Source organism: Schistocerca piceifrons, chromosome 7, assembly GCF_021461385.2.
Source record: "Schistocerca piceifrons isolate TAMUIC-IGC-003096 chromosome 7, iqSchPice1.1, whole genome shotgun sequence".
Classification (NCBI taxonomy): domain Eukaryota; kingdom Metazoa; phylum Arthropoda; class Insecta; order Orthoptera; family Acrididae; genus Schistocerca; species Schistocerca piceifrons.
The window spans coordinates 197,967,862-197,989,467 of record NC_060144.1 but is presented as its reverse complement, the minus strand read 5'-3'; the positions used below and the strand labels follow the sequence as shown (position 1 = coordinate 197,989,467).

Below are 21,606 nucleotides of genomic sequence, written 5' to 3'. Positions count from 1 at the left end.
GCCGCGACAGCGTGGACGTGAACCGTATGTGCAGTTGACGGACTTTGAGCGAGGGCGTATAGTGGGCATGCGGGAGGCCGGGTGGACGTACCGCCGAATTGCTCAACACGTGGGGCGTGAGGTCTCCACAGTACATCGATGTTGTCGCCAGTGGTCGGCGGAAGGTGCACGTGCCCGTCGACCTGGGACCGGACCGCAGCGACGCACGGATGCACGCCAAGACCGTAGGATCCTACGCAGTGCCGTAGGGGACCGCACCGCCACTTCCCAGCAAATTAGGGACACTGTTGCTCCTGGGGTATCGGCGAGGACCATTCGCAACCGTCTCCATGAAGCTGGGCTACGGTCCCGCCACCGTCAGGCCGTCTTCCGCTCACGCCCCAACATCGTGCAGCCCGCCTCCAGTGGTGTCGCGACAGGCGTGAATGGAGGGACGAATGGAGACATGTCGTCTTCAGCGATGAGAGTCGCTTCTGCCTTGGTGCCAATGATGGTCGTATGCGTGTTTGGCGCCGTGCAGGTGAGCGCCACAATCAGGACTGCATACGACCGAGGCACACAGGGCCAACACCCGGCATCATGGTGTGGGGAGCGATCTCCTACACTGGCCGTACACCACTGGTGATCGTCGAGGGGACACTGAATAGTGCACGGTACATCCAAACCGTCATCGAACCCATCGTTCTACCATTCCTAGACCGGCAAGGGAACTTGCCGTTCCAACAGGACAATGCACGTCCGCATGTATCCCGGGCCACCCAACGTGCTCTAGAAGGTGTAAGTCAACTACCCTGGCCAGCAAGATCTCCGGATCTGTCCCCCATTGAGCATGTTTGGGACTGGATGAAGCGTCGTCTCACGCGGTCTGCACGTCCAGCACGAACGCTGGTCCAACTGAGGCGCCAGGTGGAAATGGCATGGCAAGCCGTTCCACAGGACTACATCCAGCATCTCTACGATCGTCTCCATGGGAGAATAGCAGCCTGCATTGCTGCGAAAGGTGGATATACACCGTACTAGTGCCGACATTGTGCATGCTCTGTTACCTGTGTCTATGTGCCTGTGGTTCTGTCAGTGTGATCATGTGATGTATCTGACTCCAGGAATGTGTCAATAAAGTCTCCCCTTCCTGGGACAATGAATTCACGGTGTTCTTATTTCAATTTCCAGGAGTGTACTTCTTCGACGTCTTGGCGAAATACAGAACTTCTTTCCCGAAATCGAAATATTTATAACTTTTGGGAAACGAAAGCTATACCGACGATTATGTCAGTATGTAATTAGTTCTGCCAAGTATAAATATAGATCCCTCTGTCTGTACGGTAGCTTCCTTTCACGCTTACTGATTGCGATAGAAACACTCCATCGGCAGGGGAGCAACAAGTAAGGAACGATGTAAAGAGAATGTGAATGTACGCTAATAATTTCTTTTTGATCACTACATTTGTGCCTACTTTAATTACTACAACTGCATACCCAAAAGACAATAAGGAAAGAAGAAATGGGAATGTGAATGTTTGAAAAGAAGAACGACATACTCCATATTAATTTACTCTCTAAAATCCGATATCCCTTGCGGTGAAACATTAGTTAATAGAGCGTAACGGGACAATGTTCAAAACATGACTGAAAATACGTTCACTACATAGAAATAAGAACATCTATGATTGACATATCTAAAGTCGACGTACAATTTTAAAATGTTAGAAATAAGGAAATGAAGTAACACAGAATGCTATGCTTGTAACGTACGTTGTTGTTCTACATTGTTTAGCTCTGGTATTTACAGGGTCACAGAGAAAGCACCCTAGGTTTTTGAGGGAAAAGCCGTAATTGTAATGATCTGCACTACAGCAGAAACAAGACGCACAACTTAAGGAAAAATAATGTAAAGCGACATTGAAGCAGGTACTTCCTGTGACTTAGTATGGACAGAGGTTATATTCGACAACCGGAATAAATTAATAACTGGCTCCTTTTACCGACCCCCAGTCTCAGATGAAACAGTTGCAGAACAGTTCAAAGAAAACTTGAGTCTCACCACAAATAGGTACGCTACTCATACAATTACAGTTGACAGTGACTTCAATCTACCTTCCGTATGTTGACAAAAATACATTTTCAGACCCTATTGTAGATGGAAAACAACTTCCGTAATTAGAATGAAATTTTCGCTCTACAGCGGAGTGTGCGCTGATATGAAACTTCCTGGCAGATTAAAATTGTGTGCCGGACCGAGACTCGAACTCGAGACCTTTGCCTTTCGCGGGCAAGAGCTTCTGTGAAGTTTGGAAGGTAGGAGACGAGGTACTGCCAGAATTAAAGCTGTGAGAACGGGGCGTGAGTCGTGCTTGGGTAGCTCAGTTGGTAGAGCACTTGCCCGCGAAAGGCAAAGGACTCGAGTTCGAGTCTCGGTCCGGCACACAGTTTTAAACTGCCAGGAAGTTTCAACTTCCGTAACTGTTCTAAATGCTTTTTTAAAAATTATTTTTAACAATTAGATCACGAGGCCATTCAAATTGTAAATGGTTACGAAAACGCACTTGACCTCTTAACAACAAATAATCCTGAGCATCACGACGGATACAGGGATTAGTGAACACACAGTCGTAGCGAGGCTCAATTCCGTAACAAAGAAATTCACCAAAACTAAACGCGAAATATATCTATTTATAAAAGCAGCTAGAAATTCGGTTGACGTCTTTCTAAGAGAGAGACTACAATCCTTCCAAACATATGACGACCATATGTGGCTTAAGTTCAAAGAAATAGTATCAACAGCACTCGAGAGATTCATACCAAATAAATTAATAAGAGACGGAACTGATCCCCCATGGTACACAAAACACGACAGAAAGCTGCTGCAGGAGCACCGAAAAAGGCACGTATAATTTAGACGAACGCAAAACCGCCAAGACTGGCGAAGTTTTAATGAAGCTCGAAATTTGGTGCGGATTTCAATGTGAGATGCATTTAATAGTTTCCACAACGAAAGTCTCTCAAGAAATGTGGCGGAAAATCCAAAGAGATTCTGGTACTATGTGAAGTAAACCAGCGGAAAGGTTTAATAAGTATCTTCACTGCGCGACAGCGATGATGAGGAGGAGGAGGAGGGGGAGATAAGGGACCCAACCCTACGGAGCAGGTAAAATCGTGGCAAACGTCCGGCGTGGCAAATGTCCGCACACCTCAGAGAATACCACGTTTCAGGCATTACCTCTCACCGCGGACAACGCAATGGCCGGCAGCTTTCACTTTTCGATCGAGAGCAGTGGCGTTTGCGAAGACATGTCAGCCCCTACAGACTAGCAACACTGCGTGAAATAACATCAGAAATCAATGTTGGACGTACGACGAACGTATTCGTTGAGACAGTGTGGCGGAACTTAGCGTTAAAGAGGCATGGCAGCAGACGACCGATGCGAGTGCCATTGCTAACAGCAATGACCTTCAGCACCTTTCCTGGGTTCGTGACCATATCAGTTGGGCCCAAGACGACCGGAAAAGTGTAGCCTGGTCTGATAAGTCCCGATTTCAGTTGGTAACAGCTGATGGTAGGGTTAGTGTGTGTCGTAGACACCACGGAGCCATGGACCCAAACTGTCAACAAGGCTCTGTGCAAGCTAGTGGTGGCTCCATACTGGTGTGGGCTGTCTTTAGATGGAATTGACTGGGTGCTCTGGTCCAACTGAACTGATCATTCAGTGGAAATGGCGTTGTACAGCTACTTGGAGACCATTTGCAGCGTTTCATGGACTTGATGGTCCCAAACAAGAAGAGAATTTTTATGGATGACAATGCGCTATGTCACTGGGCCACTATTGCTCACGATTGGTCTGAAGCATTTTCAAGACAATTCAAGTGAACGACTTGGCCACCCAGACCGGTCGATATGAATCCCATCCAACGTTTATGGCTTATAATTGAGATGTCAGTTCGCACAGAAAATTGTGTACCAGCAACACTTTCGAAATTACGAATGGCTATACAGGCATAACGCCTTAATATTTCTGCACTGAACTTCCAACGACTTGTTGGGTCCATGCCTCGTCGAGTTACTGCAATGTATTGGGCGAAAGGAAGTCCGAAAACGATATAGCAAGGTATTCCAAGACTTTTGTCACCTCAGTGTAGTTTAATCATGTTCCGATAGGTGACAGTGCTATACTTAGCGTTCAAAATGGCGTCTATAACGGAGGTTGATGATGATGATTATGATGATGATTGGTTTGTGGGGCGCTCAACTGCGCGGTCATGAGCGCCCGTACAGAGTCCAAATTTTTACGCAGTCCGATTTTTTTCACAGTCCAATCTAGCCACTGTCACGAATGATGATGAAATTACAACAAAACACTCAGTCCCCGGACAGAGAAAATCCGCAACGCGGTCGGGAATCTAATCCGTACCCCGTGATCCAGAGGCAGCAACGCTAGCCACTTTTTTTTTTCATTTTATTCTTTGTTGATTAATATAGGTTAATATAAATTTGTTTCCTGAAACCGCGTAGCATAGACTGGAAAACATCCAGATAAGTGTCAGTAGAACACGCGCACCAAGGGTTCCGTGCAAACTTTGTGACGTGTATAGTTAGTTCATCCATCCTGAGAATAGAGAATTTCAAAGAGTTTCGTCTGTTATCGATATTGATACTGGCAAGATATCAAAATATGTGACCTAATAGGGCGTAACTTTTAACTGCATTTAAGCAGAAGCTAACTTTCTTCTTACCATGCCAAGGGACCGTAGCCATTAGTACGTTTCTTGAATTTCAACGTGATACGTTAATCCGTTCCTGAGAAAGAGAGGTCTTAACAAACGGACAGACGGACAGACAGACAGACAGTCGGATAAAGTGACAAAATAATAAGTTATTTTCGTACGATATAATTACAAATTAACAATTTTCAGATTTTTCTTCCTTGTATAGGACAACCATGTTTATTGCAAAATTTTATGATTCTACGTCAACGGGAAGTACGCTATAGGTTTCCATGAGTGACTTTCCGGGTATCAAAATATGTGACGTAATGGTCGTATCTTTTGACTACTCTGATGTAAAAGCTTAAATTTCTTACATCGTGAAGGGACCACAGACCTCAGTACGTGACATAAATTTCAACTTGATAAGTATGCTTGTTCCTGAGGAAAAAGTGTTCTTAACAGTCGGACGGACGGACAGATAGACAGACAGGAGACAATGTGATCTTATGAGGGTTCCATTTTTGCAATGAAATACGGACCCCCAAAAACATACAGTTAGTCATGGGCTGATGACTCCCGGTGTCTTTTCACTACATTAAGTTTTCATTTCATTTCCAGCTTCGGTTTGTATCGGCAGCATACGAAGAAGAGAAACACGAGGCAGCTACGCTCTCCACACAGTAGGCGGCTGCAATACATGTCATGTATTCTCTCTAGAGTGGAAAGGGGTTTGAGTCTCCTTCGACCTTTAAAAGCAATTTCGGTATGTTAACTATATTTCGTACTCTGTAATGTAGGGAATAAACGCTCCAAACGTAAACTGGCCACCGACATTTTTCACTGTAGACCTTTCAAAAATTGTGCGATGTTGTACTTGACTTTGAAGTATCATACCGACTATGAGCAAGATCGAAAACAAAACAAGTTCAGCATCATGCTGAGATCTTTGGCTATAAAATGCGGAAAAATATTTTGCTTTTACCGAACAGTTTTCTCAAAATCGAATAAGAAAGACTGCATAGCGGAGAACACGCGCGACTCCCAAAACACTGCTTTTTACTTTTTTACGCGAACGTGCGGACACTCTCATTCGAGATTATCGACGGATCACAATCAAAAGTTACGGTACTCAAAGTTATGTCCCCCGCTGAGTTCCTCGCCACATAAAAGAGCAAACAAGGACTACGGGTATCTATGCGGAATTGGTTTCGCGTTACATGGGTGATCGTGACGATTTTTGTCGAAAATCGTCACAGGAAATGAACAAAGGTTCATCACTTCAAACCGGAAACGAAACAGCAATCCATAGAGTGGCGCCACACCACCTCTCTTCCGGAGAGAAAGGTCACAGCCTCAACCTCACCCGGTAAAGTTTTGGCGATGGCTCTGAGCACTATGGGACTTAACATCTGAGGTCATCAGTCCCCGAGACTTATAACTACTTAAACCTAACTAACCTAAGGACATCACACACGCAGCCATGCCCGAGGTAGGATTCGAACCTGCGACCGTAGCACCACCGCGGTTCCGGACTGAAGCGCCTAAAACCGCTCGGTCACAGCGGCCGGCACCGATGGTCTTCCGGGTCTCTGGAGGGTTATTCTGTTGGATGTCCTCCTTCATGATGCCACAATCAACTCTGAAGTGTACTGTGCTCCCCTCAGGGAATTAAGAAACGACTTCAGCGTGTTCGTCACCACAAAAATGCAAACGAACTTCTCCTCCATGACAACGAAAGGCCTCACACAAGTCTGTGCACCCGAGAGGAATTCATAGAACTTCAATGGACTGGTTTTCCACAGCCACAGTGTATCCCGGATCTCGCACCTCCAACTTCCAACTGCTTGGCGCAATGAAGGATGCACTCCGTGGAAAGCAGTACGTGGATGACGGAGAGGCTATTTATGAAACAAGATGTTGGCTTAGACGACGACCAGTAGAGTGATACCATGCGGGCATACAAACCCTACCAGTAAGATGGCATAAGGCCGTCGCATTGAACAGAGATTACGTTGAACAATAGAGTTCTGTAGCCGAAAGAGTGGGGAATAATATGGTGTATTGGGATCCTGCATAAAAACAGCCTGCTTTCAGAAAAAACTTCACTGCTATTATTTACTGAACGCCCACTGTACATGTATTGAAACTGCTTGAAGTATTCAAGCCATGGTATCTCACTACATCTTTGTCTCCCCACACGTTCCTCCACAACCAAACTAACTGCAGTATTTCTTTATGAAGACGGTATCTGTTCTTTCGGACGTGTGCGAAAGGCGGACGTGTGCGAGATACCGTTTTCATATAGTTCAGGCTAGCCGGCCATTGACCTTGTGTGTGGATGCACACGCATTGCCTGAACTCTTACGGGACACGGTAAGACTGTCTGCCGCGATTAATGAGTGTAATGAACAGGGGCACTACGAATGTAGTGTGTGGACATTAAGTTGGGAATGTGGGTCTCACGGGGAACGTGCAAGTGATAAATCCCTACAGTCGCACTATTCTCCGCGCCCTCGGTGGCTCGGATGCTGGCACGGTAGCTCAGCGTGTTCGGTCAGAGGGCTGCGTGCTCTCTGTAATAAAAAAATTAAAAAAATGAGTCAAGGAATCAACGATCAACTTGAACTGATGTCTTGTGACGTCCGCCCAGACCAAACGCAACGAACTATATAGAAAAAAAAGATGGATAGAGCGTCTGCAATGTAAACATGAGATGCCGGGTTCGAGTCCCAGTCGGGGCACACATTTTCAACTACCCCCGTTGATGTATATCAACGCCTGTCGGCAGCTTAGGTTCTTGATTTAATCATCATTTCACAGTATTCCTTAGTGCATCAGGGTGCGTCCTATCAAATGACCCCTTTCTTTAGCTAAGTTGTGCAAAAAATTTGTTTTCTCCCCACTTCGACCCAGAACCACCTTATTAGCTACCGGATCTGCCCATCTAACCTTCAGTATTCTCCTTCAGTGCCACGTTTCAAAAGATTCTTTTTTTTGTTTGTGAACTACACTGCCTGACGAAAAATGTGAAAAATCCAGAAGGGGAGGCGGCAATGAAATGAAACTTCTCGGGCTGAGAGGGAATCTGATATTATCTCAGTCATCACAAAACCCAGTCTAACGTACAAAGATCTTACCAGAGAGTCGACAAACTTCACCCCACCGATTTGATTCATATTGACAAGGTGTGTAGGGCACAACTAGGACTTCAACATACGTAAATACGAAGACGCAACTCTCAACCGTTTTCGAGAAAATCGAGTTTTAAAATGTGAGGCTTCGTTACACAGGGTGTTTCAGAAGTCATGGTCAATATTCAGGAATATGACAAGAATGATCATTCGACAAAAAAAAAAGAAAAAAGAAAAAAAGCACGTCAAGTAAACATGGGCTCTAAAACGCATGCCTTAAGAGCTAGAGCAATTCTTGATCTTCGATACCGTGAAACAAGTACCTTCCAGTACAAGCTCTTTGCTCTCCATGTTTTGGGAAGTGGTACTATGGACCAAAACAAGAAAAAAATGTCCAGTAAACATGTGCTCTAAAATGCATACCTGAGAAGTTATGAGCGCTTAATCATCAGAAGAGTTGTGTTTCAAAGTATCGAAGATGAACAAGTGTTCATAGCTCTTAAGGTATGCGTTTTAGAGTACATGTCTACTGAACATTTTTTTCTTGTTTTAGTCCGTACTACCACTTCGCAAAATATGGAAATCAAAGAGCTTGCAGCAGAAGAGATCTGTTTCACAATATCGAAGATCAACACTTGCTCAGAGCTCTTAAGGTATCCGTTTTACAGCCGATGATCATTCCTGTCATGTCATAGAATATTGACCATCACTTCTGAAACACCCTGTATACTTTGGTATGGTCGGTAGTATTCAAGGAGTACTGAACTGAGCGTGTAAGCTGTGAGTTTCCTAACGCGAGGTCCCTGGACCAAATTTGGTCGTTGGTACTTTTTTTTATTCCCACGTTATTCTCTCAACATGCAGTCTCAAAGTAATCCCTCCCAAATGTACTTCGTTCGTGCACCCTTGCGACATTTATTTTTACATGCTGGAGAATAACCTTATAAAACTACTACGAAATTGGCCGTACATCACTGAACAGAACAGAGAGATAGCTTCTAGATAAGATTGCATAAAACCTCATTCGATCGTAAAACATCAGTCATATGTATCAATATTCCGTGATATGCTACGAGATGGGTGGTACGCCGCTGAATTGTTTGATCACCGAGAACTCTATTTATTAATGTAAACCAAGTTTGCTTTGCAATACACACAGAGAAAAATCATGCATATGTAAAAATTTGGTGTTCACCAGACCTCCTGTATGTCGCAGTAATTATTTTTCCATGTTTCTTCGAAAAGTATTATTGTGATTCGTACTGTGCTGCATAAGTTACATATTATACTTGTCATTAATGTAGATACATTCTTTTATTTTCTATCTGCTTACGAAAAAGGTTCTCTCTCCTCTTTTTCAGTATAAATATTACGTAAGTAATAAATAAACCATTAAATATTTATAATTTGCACAGTCATAACAAATCTATTGTCAGAATTACGTAGGAATGGGAAAAAAGTACCCACAGCGTATTTTATCACTGATAACTTCAGAATCCGAAAAAGAGTAATTCAGAAAACTGTGTAAAAAAAAGGCATTTCAGTACCTACAAATGCAGCACTGAAGAGCCAAAGAAATTGGTACACCGGCCTAATATCGTGTAGGACCACCGAAAATAAGCAGAAGTGCCGCAACACGACGTGGCATGGACACGACTGATGTCTGAAACAGTGCTGGAGGTAACTGACACCATTAGTCCTGCAGGGCTGTCCATAAATACGTCAGAGTACGCTGCGGTGGAGACTTTTTCTGAACAGCACGTTGCAAGGCATCCCAGATATGCTCAATAATGTTCATGTCTGGGAAGTTTCGTGGCCAGCGGAAGTGTTTAAACTCAAGTGTTCTTGGAGCCACTCTGTAGCAATTTTGGACGTGTGGAACGTCACATTGGCCTGCTGGAACTGCGCAAGTCCGTCGGAATGCACAATGGATATGAATGGATACAGGTGATCAGACAGGATGCTTACGTACATGTCACCTGTCAGAGTCGTATCTAGACGTATCAGGAGTCACACATCACTTCAACAGCACACGTCTCACACCATTACAGAGCCCCCATGAGTTTGAACAGTCCCCTGCTAACATACAGGGTCCATGGATTTATGAGGCTGTCTCCATACCCGTAGGCGTCCATCCTCTCGATACAATTTAAAACGAGACTCTTCTGACCAGGCAACATGTTTCCAGTCTTCAACAGTTCAATGTCAGTGTTGACTGGCCCAGGCGAGGCGTAAAGCTTTGTGTCGCGCAGTCATCAATGGTACACGAGCGGACCTTCGGCTCCAATAGCTCATGTCGATGATGTTTCGTTGAATGGTTCGCACGCTGACACTTGCTGATGGCCCAGCGCTGAAATCCGCAGCAATTTGCGGAAGGGTTGCACTCCTGTCAAGGTGAACGATTCTGTTCAGTCGACGTTGGTCCCGTTCTTGCAGGATCTTTTTTCGGCCGCAGCGGTGTCGGAGATTCGATGTTCTACCGGATTCGTGATATTCACGGTATCTCTGTATTTGAATACGCATGCCTATACAAGTTTCTATGGCGGTTCAGTGTATGATGGTTTGTTTGCTGCTGGATACACTTCCAGTGACGGGCTGCATGTATGTAGAGAAAAGACATTCTATTCTTCCTCAAGACAATGAAAGGTGTTCCATTGGGTTCAGGTCGGGACTCTGGGCAGCCCAGTACATTTCAGGAATGTTATTGACCACAACCATAGGCTCACAGACGCTGCTTTATAACGGGGTGCAGCGTTATGCTGATACATTCACCGTCTCCGAACTGTTCCTATGTTGTAGACAGCACTTAATACCGTAAAACGTGTCCACGCCCTTCGTCATTTATCGTTTCTTAAAAGCAATAAGGGGGCATATCCTGACAAGGAAAGACGTCCCCATGCCGTAATACAGATCTGCTGTACTTCGCTGTTGGCACTGCACATGACGGCGGGTAACGTTCTCCAGGCATTCGGCAAATCCAAACGCATTCCCACAGGGTATAGCGTGATTTATCACTCCAGATTACTCTTTTTCCAGTCATCCACTGTCCAGTGGCATCGCTCTTTACACCCTCTCAAATCACGCTTTGCAATGACTACAGAAAAGTGTGGCTTATGAGGAGCTGATCGGCTACTGTAACTAGAGTTGCGCTATACCAAAACTACGGTTCGGAGGTTTTGCTAAACTACATAAATGACGTAGTAAATGGTAGGATTATCAGTAGTATTGGTAGGATCGCTAACGAAAGAGACACAAATGAATGTTTAACAGGGAAACTGGGAGGCGATGATTTCGGTTTTTTTTTCTCTCTCTCTCTCTTTGTTTTGCACTAACTAGAACGGAAGGTCATTCAGTGTTAGTTCGTTGTGTACTCTGCATCCTCACAGAACATAAACTGCATTTTACAGCTAATAAAAATTAGTTGATCACGTATCTTCTGTGCTTTTATGCAACCAAAGTAAATACTTTCCATGCAAGTGCAGGTTACAAGCACAAACATAAAAAATATGTATACAATTATTGTCGTTATTTCGTGCTCAATACAACGTTCTTCATCATGATCAGAGGCAAGAGTTTGCTGTTATTACTGATAAATGCGAAAGTTGACTTTGAAGTACAGAAATATATTTTATATAAGTTCGACGGAGTATTGACGCCATGTTTCATACTTCCTTTTTTTTAGTTTACCTCAGTGTTCAGGAAATTGCGTTTCCTAGCGCTGTGTCATAAATCTGTACTGTTTTCTTGACGTTTATTACAACATCGCTCTGTTTCATGTTCCAAATCAACAGTTTTCGAATAAAGCCTGAATTAAGCATCGTCAAGTTCAGTTTTGCTATAAATACTGTTTAAGTAGCAAAACTATGTAGAAGGTTATATGGCTCTTTATATATCCTCACACAAATTTCTAGAAGGTTTACCGCTTCCGGTTTTTCGGGGAGTTTAGTTAGATACTGATCGTACACGTAGAAAACGCGATCGTTGTGAGGCAACACCTGATAGGATGCAAGACACCTAACGTACAGGTAACACGGACCTTAACTGACCAAAGCTACTAGGAAAGCTACCGTAGTCTACGCTTACGTATGGTAGTTTACGGTACCCTACGCTAGTTTCACTACTGTAATTCTACCCCATTCTTTATAATTCTCTACAAACAGCCATTGTGTTAGCTGGACGGACCCCGCGGCTGCTACGGTCGCAGGTTTGAATCCTGCCTCGGGCATGGATGTGTGTGATGTCCTTAGGTTAGTTAGGTTTAAGTAGTTCTAAATCTAGAGGACTGATGACCTCAGATGTTAAGTCGCATAGTGCTTAGAACCATTTGAACGATTTTTTGTTAGCTGGACTGCCGGTAGGACTTTGGAACTCACAAGTGATTCCTTTTGCTGGTTTTATGTGATTTTTTACAACCACCCTCCGCAATGGTTGAGGGTCCATGTCTGTCGTTACATGAGATCTGAATGGTCTTAGTTTAGCTCTGGTTGTTCCTTAGCTCTTCCACTTCGCAGTCGCATCAACAGTCCATTTGGGCAGCTTTAGAAGGGTTGGAATGACCCTGACGGATCTGTTCAAAAATGGTTCAAATGGCTCTAAGCACTATGGTACTTAACATCTGAAGTCATGAGTCCCCTAGACTTAGAACTACTTAAACCCAACTAACCTAAGGACAACAAACACATCTATGACCGAGGCAGGTTTCGAACCTGCGACCGTAGCAGCAGCGCGGTTCCGGACTGAAGCGCCTAGAACCGCTCGGCCACAGCGGCCGGCGACGGATTTGTTGCTTAGGTGACATCCAATAACTAGTCCACGTGAGAAGTCACAGCTCTCCTGACCGATCAAATCTGACGTTGCTGCTTCTCTACTAAGAACACAATATTCCCCTCCTCCCTGGCCGGCCCCTCTATCGTGACGTCTGGAGGTCAAGTCCGCTGTCATAGCGATGTCCGGACACTTTTCATCTGATAGTGTAGCTGTGGCTGTAAGAATGCAGTGTTGAGCAAGGGCAGCTAGGCAGATGAGGGTGAGGGTGCACTGACCGCTGCCGTTGAGCGCCTTGACGTCCGCGGCTATCTTGGCGGCGGCGTCTTTGGCGGAGGAGGCGGCGGCTGCTGTGGCGGCGGCCGGGGGCGTGGAGGCGGAGCCCGCCCCCGGCGTCTTGGCGGCGGCGCCCGCGCCCTCCTTGGTGGCCGGGGGCGGCTGCTGCTGCTGGCCCGGTCCCGCCGCCGGGCCCTGCGCACCCCCGCCGCCTCCGCCCCCGCCTCCACCCCCGCTGTCTGCACCGCCTCCGCCGGACGATTGCGCCGCCTTCTGCTGCGCGAGCCGCTCCTGCTTGCGGAACTTCGCGCGCCGGTTCTGGAACCAAACCTGCAACATAAAACGCGGTGGCATTACGCGGTGCCTTATGAAGCCAAGTGTCGCGATGGGCATGGGCGCTAACGCACAGAAAAGCACGACAATCTGCTTAGAAATATCTGGCACCTCTGCTTTGATTAGTATGTAAAAAGAATTATGGCGAAAATGCAGCGGTTTATTTTTGCCTGGCATGTTAACCACTTCTTTTGCCAAAACACAGCGGAGTTTACACAGTTTGTTAAGAGAGGAACTGCGGAAAACTGAGGTCAGTATGTTATAAAAAAGCACATCCAGCATCGTCCGGGGCTTTCAGTCACAGGCGAGTGGATGAGTTCTGCTACAACAGCTACACCCGATCTCAAGTCAGAGGAGAAAACTAACGTGTCTTGTCCCTTCGTTGTACATGTATAACAAAGCCTGTGAGGTGGCGGTAATTTTACGTGTTCTTAGCATCCTTTCAGTTTTTTCCAATATTTTGGCCATATAACGACTGAGTCGCCGACGTGGCGAGAAAAGCATCTATCCTCATCTGCAGTGGTGCCCAAAGCGATATCTTTCCAAGTTTTGCATGAACAGGTTTATTGTAAATGGAGCTAACGGGCTATCCGTTGCAATGTTGTCCATCTGGTCGTTAATGGGCCAGAAGTTCTCAATTCGGATGCGCACTTCATCATATCTGACGTCATGTATGAGCGACATAAGTACGAACACCGGAGGCAGCAATGCAGTCCAAGCATACTCTTCGCCTGTGCGAGACTTGTCTTTTGCGCAGTTAACTGAATTTTAATCTGTTGCCATCATGACCTTCAAAAAATAAAAAATAAGGGAGCGAAACACGGTTTTAGTTTGAAGGTGTGAGAGTTTTCCTGTACTTAGGATTTCCAGAGTGAACCAGAAATCCAGTGATAAACTTGCAGAGTTGATAGTGTGGACCAAAACAAGAAGAAAAGCGTCCAGTAAACATGGGCTAATGTGTATCTTAAGAACTATGAGATCTTCATCTTCGGTACTGTGAAACACTTCTCTCATAAGTTTTAAGGTCTGCATTTTAACGCCCATATTCATAGACTTTTTCTGTCCGCCTCTAAAAGTTTGTCGGTGAATTTCTGGTTCAACCTGTATAATGTTTCTTCATACGCCAGTCATATAAATAATGTACTGGTGTGCCATGTTTTAATAGAAAACCAAAACTTCTACATGGTGGCCGGAAAGTCTCTTTGCACCTGAACTAAATGCTTGTAATAACAGTGTAAGATTGTAAGATATTTAAGATTTGAACCTCGCACCCTGATCATTAATATAGCAACACCGCTCTTTAAGTAAATTGCAACGAGTGGACACCTAACTGTCAAGTGACTGATCGGGAAGGAGAATAAAGTCTGTGCATTGACCAGTTCATTCCTCGCCTTTCCTGTTTGCTGAAGGCAGTGGCAGATACTGGTCATTTCAGTTTGGAAGACTGGTCGTTTCAGTTTGGAAGAGCACGGAATACCAAATGTGTGGGGTCATGACCGGAAAACAACGTCGCTAATAGGTTTTGTGAATGATTCGGCAAGCACCAAGTTGTCAGACATTATCACATGGGAGGAGAAAGCCTATCTCCCGGAAAGTGTTTTGGACGTTCACGTTCTTTGTGCTTGATCAAACCGAAGAGGAAAATGTGCTGAAATTAATGCGTCAATGATGCGTTTACCCTGCAAGAAAACTATAAAGCGTGCTGCAGAACTTTGAATTAAAAGCAGCACAACCCAATCCACGTTAAAACGGAATTAAAACTGCAAGCATTCCGGCCAGTGGACGTCAGTGAACGAACGGATAATGACTTAAACCACCGAAGGCGTATCAAGCTGTACTGGGATAATAGCTGCGCACGTGCGGACGTTGTGGACAAATAACTCTAATTGTTATAAAATCATTAATGGTTACAACGTCTTTGTTATGCAGTGTATCTTCACAATAGAATGTCCTTCATACATGATTGCTTGTTTGAACTAAGAGACTGTCAGTGACGATTGCAGCTGTGGTAAAAATTACGAAATAAAATCGTATTCTGTGACTATGCACTGACATTAACTGTTTGCGACACATGAAAATTTGTGCCTAACCGGAACGTGAGCCCGGGCTTTTCGCTTATCGCGAGCGATAGCCTTAACCACTTCGGCTGTCTTACCACGCACCCAGGACCGACCCCAACTTCCACTGTCAAGTAGGCAAAACCCTTATGCTCGTACAATTCGTGATACCCACACAAGAAGACAAATATTACACCGTCATTTTAGCTCGCTATAAACGGCAGACCCGATTTCGAGTCCAGGTCTGGCAAAAATGTTCATGTGTGGCAAACAGGTGAATTCATTGCACAGTCACAGAATGCGAATCTATTTGGTAGTGTTATTAAAGTTACAAGGGCGTAACTGAAGGTGTAAAGGGAATACCTGGCCAGGCTGTAGAGCATGAGGTGACCCATGATAGTGTAGTGAAAAGGATAAACAACCTCCGATCTGCTTTTCTGAAATAATTAAAGAAGCAAGACAGCTGCAACCACACAAAAACCTGCGGCTCTCCGTTTTTTCTCACCCAGTGTCAGTTTATTTTCACTAACACTGCACGGAACGCCATGAAAAGTAGAACTGAATGTAGAGGGCTGTTCGTTTATTAAGGTGCGATCGGTCGCGAAATGGAAACCACAGTGAAAATGGATGTTTTATTTGCAAATGTTTGCTACACCTTCCAGATACTTCTCTACATTATCCCTTCTCCGACTTGGGCATTTGTCGTAGCACTGTACCAACTTTGCAATGCCCTCGTCGTAAAAGGCAGCGGCCTGTGCTTTCCGTCACATTTTTACGCTGGTCTGCAGTTCGTTGTCTGAGCCAAAATATGAAGTCTGTCTAAAAAGTATCCCACCTTTGATTTTCCCGCGCAAAATAGAGATGATAGCGCGGCACCACTGTAAACAGTAAACGAAGAGACCTTTATGCGCATGCGTGAATTTTGTCCGTGCCTTCCAGCGGGTCAGTCGCTGAGTGAGGTACTACACAACATGTTCGTCGGAATACCGATTCTCTCAAGACGACCAAACGCGTTGAGCAAAGATACTGCATCAAATTTTGTCACAAGCTTGGTGATTCTCAAAGCGAAACAATTCGTAAGATTCAGCAGGTGTTTGGAGAAGATACGATGGGTGTAACAGAAATTAAGGAGTGGTTCAACCCATTCAAAACCGGCCGCACATCAACGGAGAGTGACGAGCGTTCTGGCAGGCCCCAAACTGCTCGGAGTGTAGCTGTTTTTGAGAGGGTCCAAAATTTGGTGATGGCAGATCGTCGTTTGACCGTGCGGGAGATTGCCCAAGAGTTTGCAGTGAGTAAAGATTCTGGACACGTAATTTTGCGTGATGATTCGAACATGCACCTAGTGGCTGTGAAATTCGTGCCCAAGTTGTTGTCATCGGGACAAAAAGACCTCCGTTTTGACGTTGCACACTACCAACACTGATCCTGGGTTTCTGAACACTGTGATAACTGGAGATGAGTCGTGGGTGTACGGGTACGACCCAGAAACAAAAAGACAGTCGTCGCAATGTAAGCATCCCGAGTCATCAAGGCCGAAGAAAGGTGCGAAGCAAAATCAAGGTGACGCTGACTGTCCCTTCGATTCCCGTGTAATTGTGCATCACGAATACGCACCGGATGGACAAACAGTGACAAAGTAGTACTATCAAGATGTTCTCTGGCGACTTTGTGACGCAGTTCGGCGCAAAAGACTGCACATGTGGACGGCGAAAAACTGATAACTGCATCACGACAACGCTCCCGCACATTCATCCCACTTGATCCAAAATTTCTTGGCCAAACATGGAATTACAGCTGTTCGCCAACCTCCCTACTCTCCAGACATGGCTCCTTGCGACTTCTGATTGTTTCCAAAATTGAAGACGCCACCGAAAGGAGTAGAGAAGTTTTGAGAGTAGAGAAGAGATAATGCGGCACGAGGACGGAGCTGAGCACCATTCCAAAAGAAGGCTTCCAGAGTTGTTTCCAGCAGTGGAAGGATCGGTGGGCTACGTGTGTGCAAAAACAAGGGGCCTAGTTTGAAGGGATTAGGGTCCCAACCCCGTTAGGTATTCGAAATATTTTTTGTGGCCAAAGGTCGTATACTATTTTAGACAGACCTCGCATCCTCATAGCCAGTGGTTCATGAGCGGAGATGAACATAAGAGGGTGCCAAGTCCGAGCTGTATAGTGGATGATCAAATATTTCCCATCGAAAACGTCACAGGAGCATCCTCAATACTCCTGCAGCGTGCGGCCGAGACTTGCCAAGAAGAAGTAAGTGCATGGCAGGTACGTTACATGGGGTTGCGCGAGATCAGCCGAAATTTCACAGCACGACCCATGCTTCCCGGGAGACACAATTATTCCATAGATCTTTAAGTGCTAACTGCGTGCTCACAAGGGAACCTCCCCATCGCACCCCCCTCAGATTTAGCTGTAAGTTGGCACAGTGGATAGGCCTTGAAAAACTGAACACAGGTCAATCGACAAAACAGGAAGACGTTGTGTGGAACTATGAAAAAAATAACCAAAATATACAAACTGAGTAGTCCATGCGCAAGATAGGCAACATCAAGGAGATTGTGAGCTCAGGAGCGCCGTGGTTCCGTGGTTAGCGTGAGCAGCTACGGAACGAGAAGTCCTTGGTTCAAGTCTTCCCTCGAGTGAAAAGTTTACTTTCTTTATTTTCGCAAAGTTATGATCTGTCCGTTCGTTCATTGACGTCTCTGTTCACCATAATAAGTTTAGTGTATGTGTTTTGCGACCGCAGCGCAAAACCGTGCGATTAGTAGACGAAAGGACGTGCCTCTCCAATGGGAACCGAAAACATTTGATCGATAAGCGTACTAGGGACAGTACGCAACACATCACCCGACACGGTAGCTCAGTATGTTCGCTCAGAGGGTTAGCAGCCCTCTGTAATAAAAAAAAACTGAGCTAATCGATCAACAACGAACTTGAAAGGATGTCTTATGACGTACGCCACGAGCAGATGCAACGAACAAAAGCGAACAAAGTGAGATAAAAAAAAAACACATCTGTGCAAAGCTTCATGGTATTTTCACTGTCGTTTGCATACGCGTCCTATCGGACCTTGCTTTTCCAATAGCCCCCGAAGATATACATCTTCAGGTCAGCCACCTGCACGGATCATTGACTTCGACAGATAACTGCACAGTGACACCGAAGGTGTCAAGCCCCTTCACAGACAATCAGTTACCACTTCACAGTGGCCGAGGAATATCCGGCCAATAACTCGTGGAAATTTTAACCATTTGACGTGAATGGAAGCTGTAGAAGATTTTATTAACCGTCGATATTGCCTCGACCTTTTTTTCCAAATTTTTTTAGATGGATTGTTGCAGCCTGGCAGGAGCGCGCGTGCCGGAAGTTTAAACAGGGGGAAGCGTATTTTATTTTTATACGGACGAAGCTGACAGCGGCGGCAGTGAAGAGAGTTGGGGTGGGGGGCAGGGCCGTGTGCAGAGCGGAGGGAGCGAGTCACGGGGCCGAACCGCGCGCCGCCAGCACCAAAGGGTCGCAATTAGCAGTGTCAACAGCGCCGCGCGCCGCGCAGTGCAGCGCCAAGCCGCCGCGTAAAACTCGCTGATGAGTTGAGCCAACAGCCGCTTCAAACCGGCGTGCGGTGCGCGCCCTCCGCTGCCGTCGCGTCGCGTCGCAAAGCCACGGCAGGCGCGGCTCCCAGCCTCCACAGAAAACACGCCCAGACCTGCGTCGCGTTTGCCCAAAGGTCAAAACTCACCTCGCGCCACCTTTGGTTCGCTTTCCAACCCGGTAGTCCACACACACCATGCACACGTATCGCTGGACAGACGCCAACCCCGCAACTTAGAAACGGCCGAGCAACGATGCAGTAATTCCCCTACTCGAATTCTCCCACTTCCCGTTCAAATAGCAGAGCGCGTTTTCCGCCAGACTTGTACGTCCCGCAACGTCAGCCTAGAGGATGTAGCTTGTATAATCTGACACTTCAGAGAGCCAGCAATTACAAAGCTACTCAACGCGGTGTGTGCGAAGTACAGGGTTTCTCTCCTAAGAATCTTCAGACACCTTTCCCCGGAGCCTTGGCAGATATTTGCAACTTTGTTTTTGCAACGTGCAGTCAGGCCAAACAAATACCTCTAATCACGTCTTCCATCTGACGCCCAGCATATGGAAAGCGTCGATTTGTTTCCTGTTACAAACAAAATTATGATTTCACCAACTGCGACATAATCGCGTACACAAACAGTGATCCAATACTGTCAAATGTTTTTTATTCCAGTCTCTGATCACAATATCAATTCTTTAGACGATGACCGGTTTCAGTCCGTAATGACCATCCTCAGATCCTTTTTACACCATGTCCTAAAGTGATAAGGCCATAATGGCATCGACAAAACATACAAATACAATCACCACAGTTTTCACGATGCCATTATGGCCTTATCACTTTAGGACATGGTTCAAAATGGTTCAAATGGCTCTGAGCACTATGGGACTCAACTGCTGTGGTCATTAGTCCCCTAGAACTTAGAACTAGTTAAACCTAACTAACCTAAGGACATCACAAACATCCATGCCCGAGGCAGGATTCGAACCTGCGACCGTAGCGGTCTTGCGGTTCCAGACTGCAGCGCCTTTAACCACACGGCCACTTCGGCCGGCTTAGGACATGGTATCAAAAGGATCTGAGGACAGTCATTACGGACTGAAACCGGTCATCGTCTAAAGAATTGATATTGTGATCAGAGACTGGAATAAAAAACATTTAAAATTATGGCTCAAATGGCTCTAAGCACTATGGGACTTAACATCTGAGGTCATCAGTCCCCTAGACTTAGAACTACTTAAATCTAACTAACCTAAGGACATCACACATATCCATGCCCGAGGCAGGATTCGAACCTGCGACCGTAGTTGCCACGTGGCTCCGGACTGAAGCGCCTAGAACCGCTCGGCCACCGCGGCCGGCAAACAAAATTACTTTTAAAATGAAATTTTACTTGCGCGTTCAACAGAGCGGTTCCAAATTATTCCAACGCGATATTCGTTTTACCGCCCTGGCCCACTCTGACTACCAACTCCACGCAGAAGCGCGCTGCTCAATTGCTGCTGGAGTACTGATTATTCTTCGTGTTTTATTCTTCCTGTTAATATATACCACTTGACGAATATGGTGCTAGACCAATCTGGTAGCACTATATCGAATGAGCACGTAAAATTCCTATTTAAAAACTATTTTGTTTGAAACGGGAAACAAACGACGCGTTGCGTTGCCGCTGGGCGTCCTATGAAATATGTGACGAGGAGAATTTGTTTCGACTGACACTAGCTACTCGTTGCAAAAACGAAATTGCAAATATCTGCCGAAACACCAGAGAAAATACGTCTGATGACCCATAGGAGAGAGAACAGACGTACACTTTGTGATCAAAAGTATCTGGACACCTGGCGCCCTCCATCGGTAATGCTGGAATTCAGTATGGTTTTGGCCCGCCCTTAGCCTTAATAACAGCTTCCACTCTCACAGGCATACGTTCAATCAGATGTTGGAAGGTTTCTTGGGGAATGGCAGCCCATTCTTCACGGAGTGCTGCACTGAGGAGAGGTATCGATGTCGGTCAGTGAGGCCTGGCACGAAGTCGGCATTCCAAGAACTCCCAAAGGTGTTTCTACAGGATTCAGGTCAGGACTCTGTGCATACCAGTCCATTATTGTCATGTAACCACTCCGCCACAGGCTGTGCATTATGAACAGGGGCTCGATCGTATTGAAAGATGCAATCGCCATCCCCGAATGCTCGTCAACAGTGGGAAGCAAGAAGGTGATTAAAACATCAATGTTGGCCTGTGCTGTGGGAGTGCCACGCAAAACAACAAGGGGTGCAAGCCCCCTCCATGAAAAACAGGACCACACCATAACACCACCGCCTTCGAATTTTACTGTTGGCACTGCACACGCTGGCAGATGACGTTCACCGAGCATTCGTCATACCCACACCATGCCATTGTATCACCACATTGTGTACCGTGATTCGTCACTTCACACAACGTTTTTCCACTGTCCAATCGTCCAATGCTTACGCAACCTTACACCAAGCGAGGCGTCGTTTGGTGGCCGTGCGGTTCTAGGCGCTTCAGTCTGGAACCGCGTGACCGCAACGGTCGCATTTTCGAATCCTGCCTCGGGCATGGATGTGTGTGATGTCCTTAGGTTAGTTAGGTTTAATTAGTTCTAAGTTCTAGGCGACTGATGACCTCAGAAGTTAAGTCGCATAGTGCTCAGTGCCATTTGAACCATTTTGAGGCGTCGTTTGGCATTTACCGGTGTGATGTGTGCTTATGAGCGGCCGCTCG

At 45.8% G+C, this 21,606-nt stretch overlaps 1 protein-coding gene across 1 annotated transcript in view; it reads right to left on the bottom strand.

The window, feature by feature from the left end:
* Nucleotides 1-21,606, bottom strand: part of LOC124805551 (paired mesoderm homeobox protein 2B-like) — a 198,056-nt gene that overhangs the window by 15,942 nt on the left and 160,508 nt on the right. The window contains exons 3-4 of the mRNA XM_047266118.1: nucleotides 13,143-13,202; nucleotides 12,875-13,067 (exon numbers count right to left, since the gene is read on the bottom strand). Of these exons, the coding sequence (XP_047122074.1) occupies nucleotides 12,875-13,067; nucleotides 13,143-13,202 (253 nt within the window). The remainder of the gene's footprint in view (nucleotides 1-12,874; nucleotides 13,068-13,142; nucleotides 13,203-21,606) is intronic.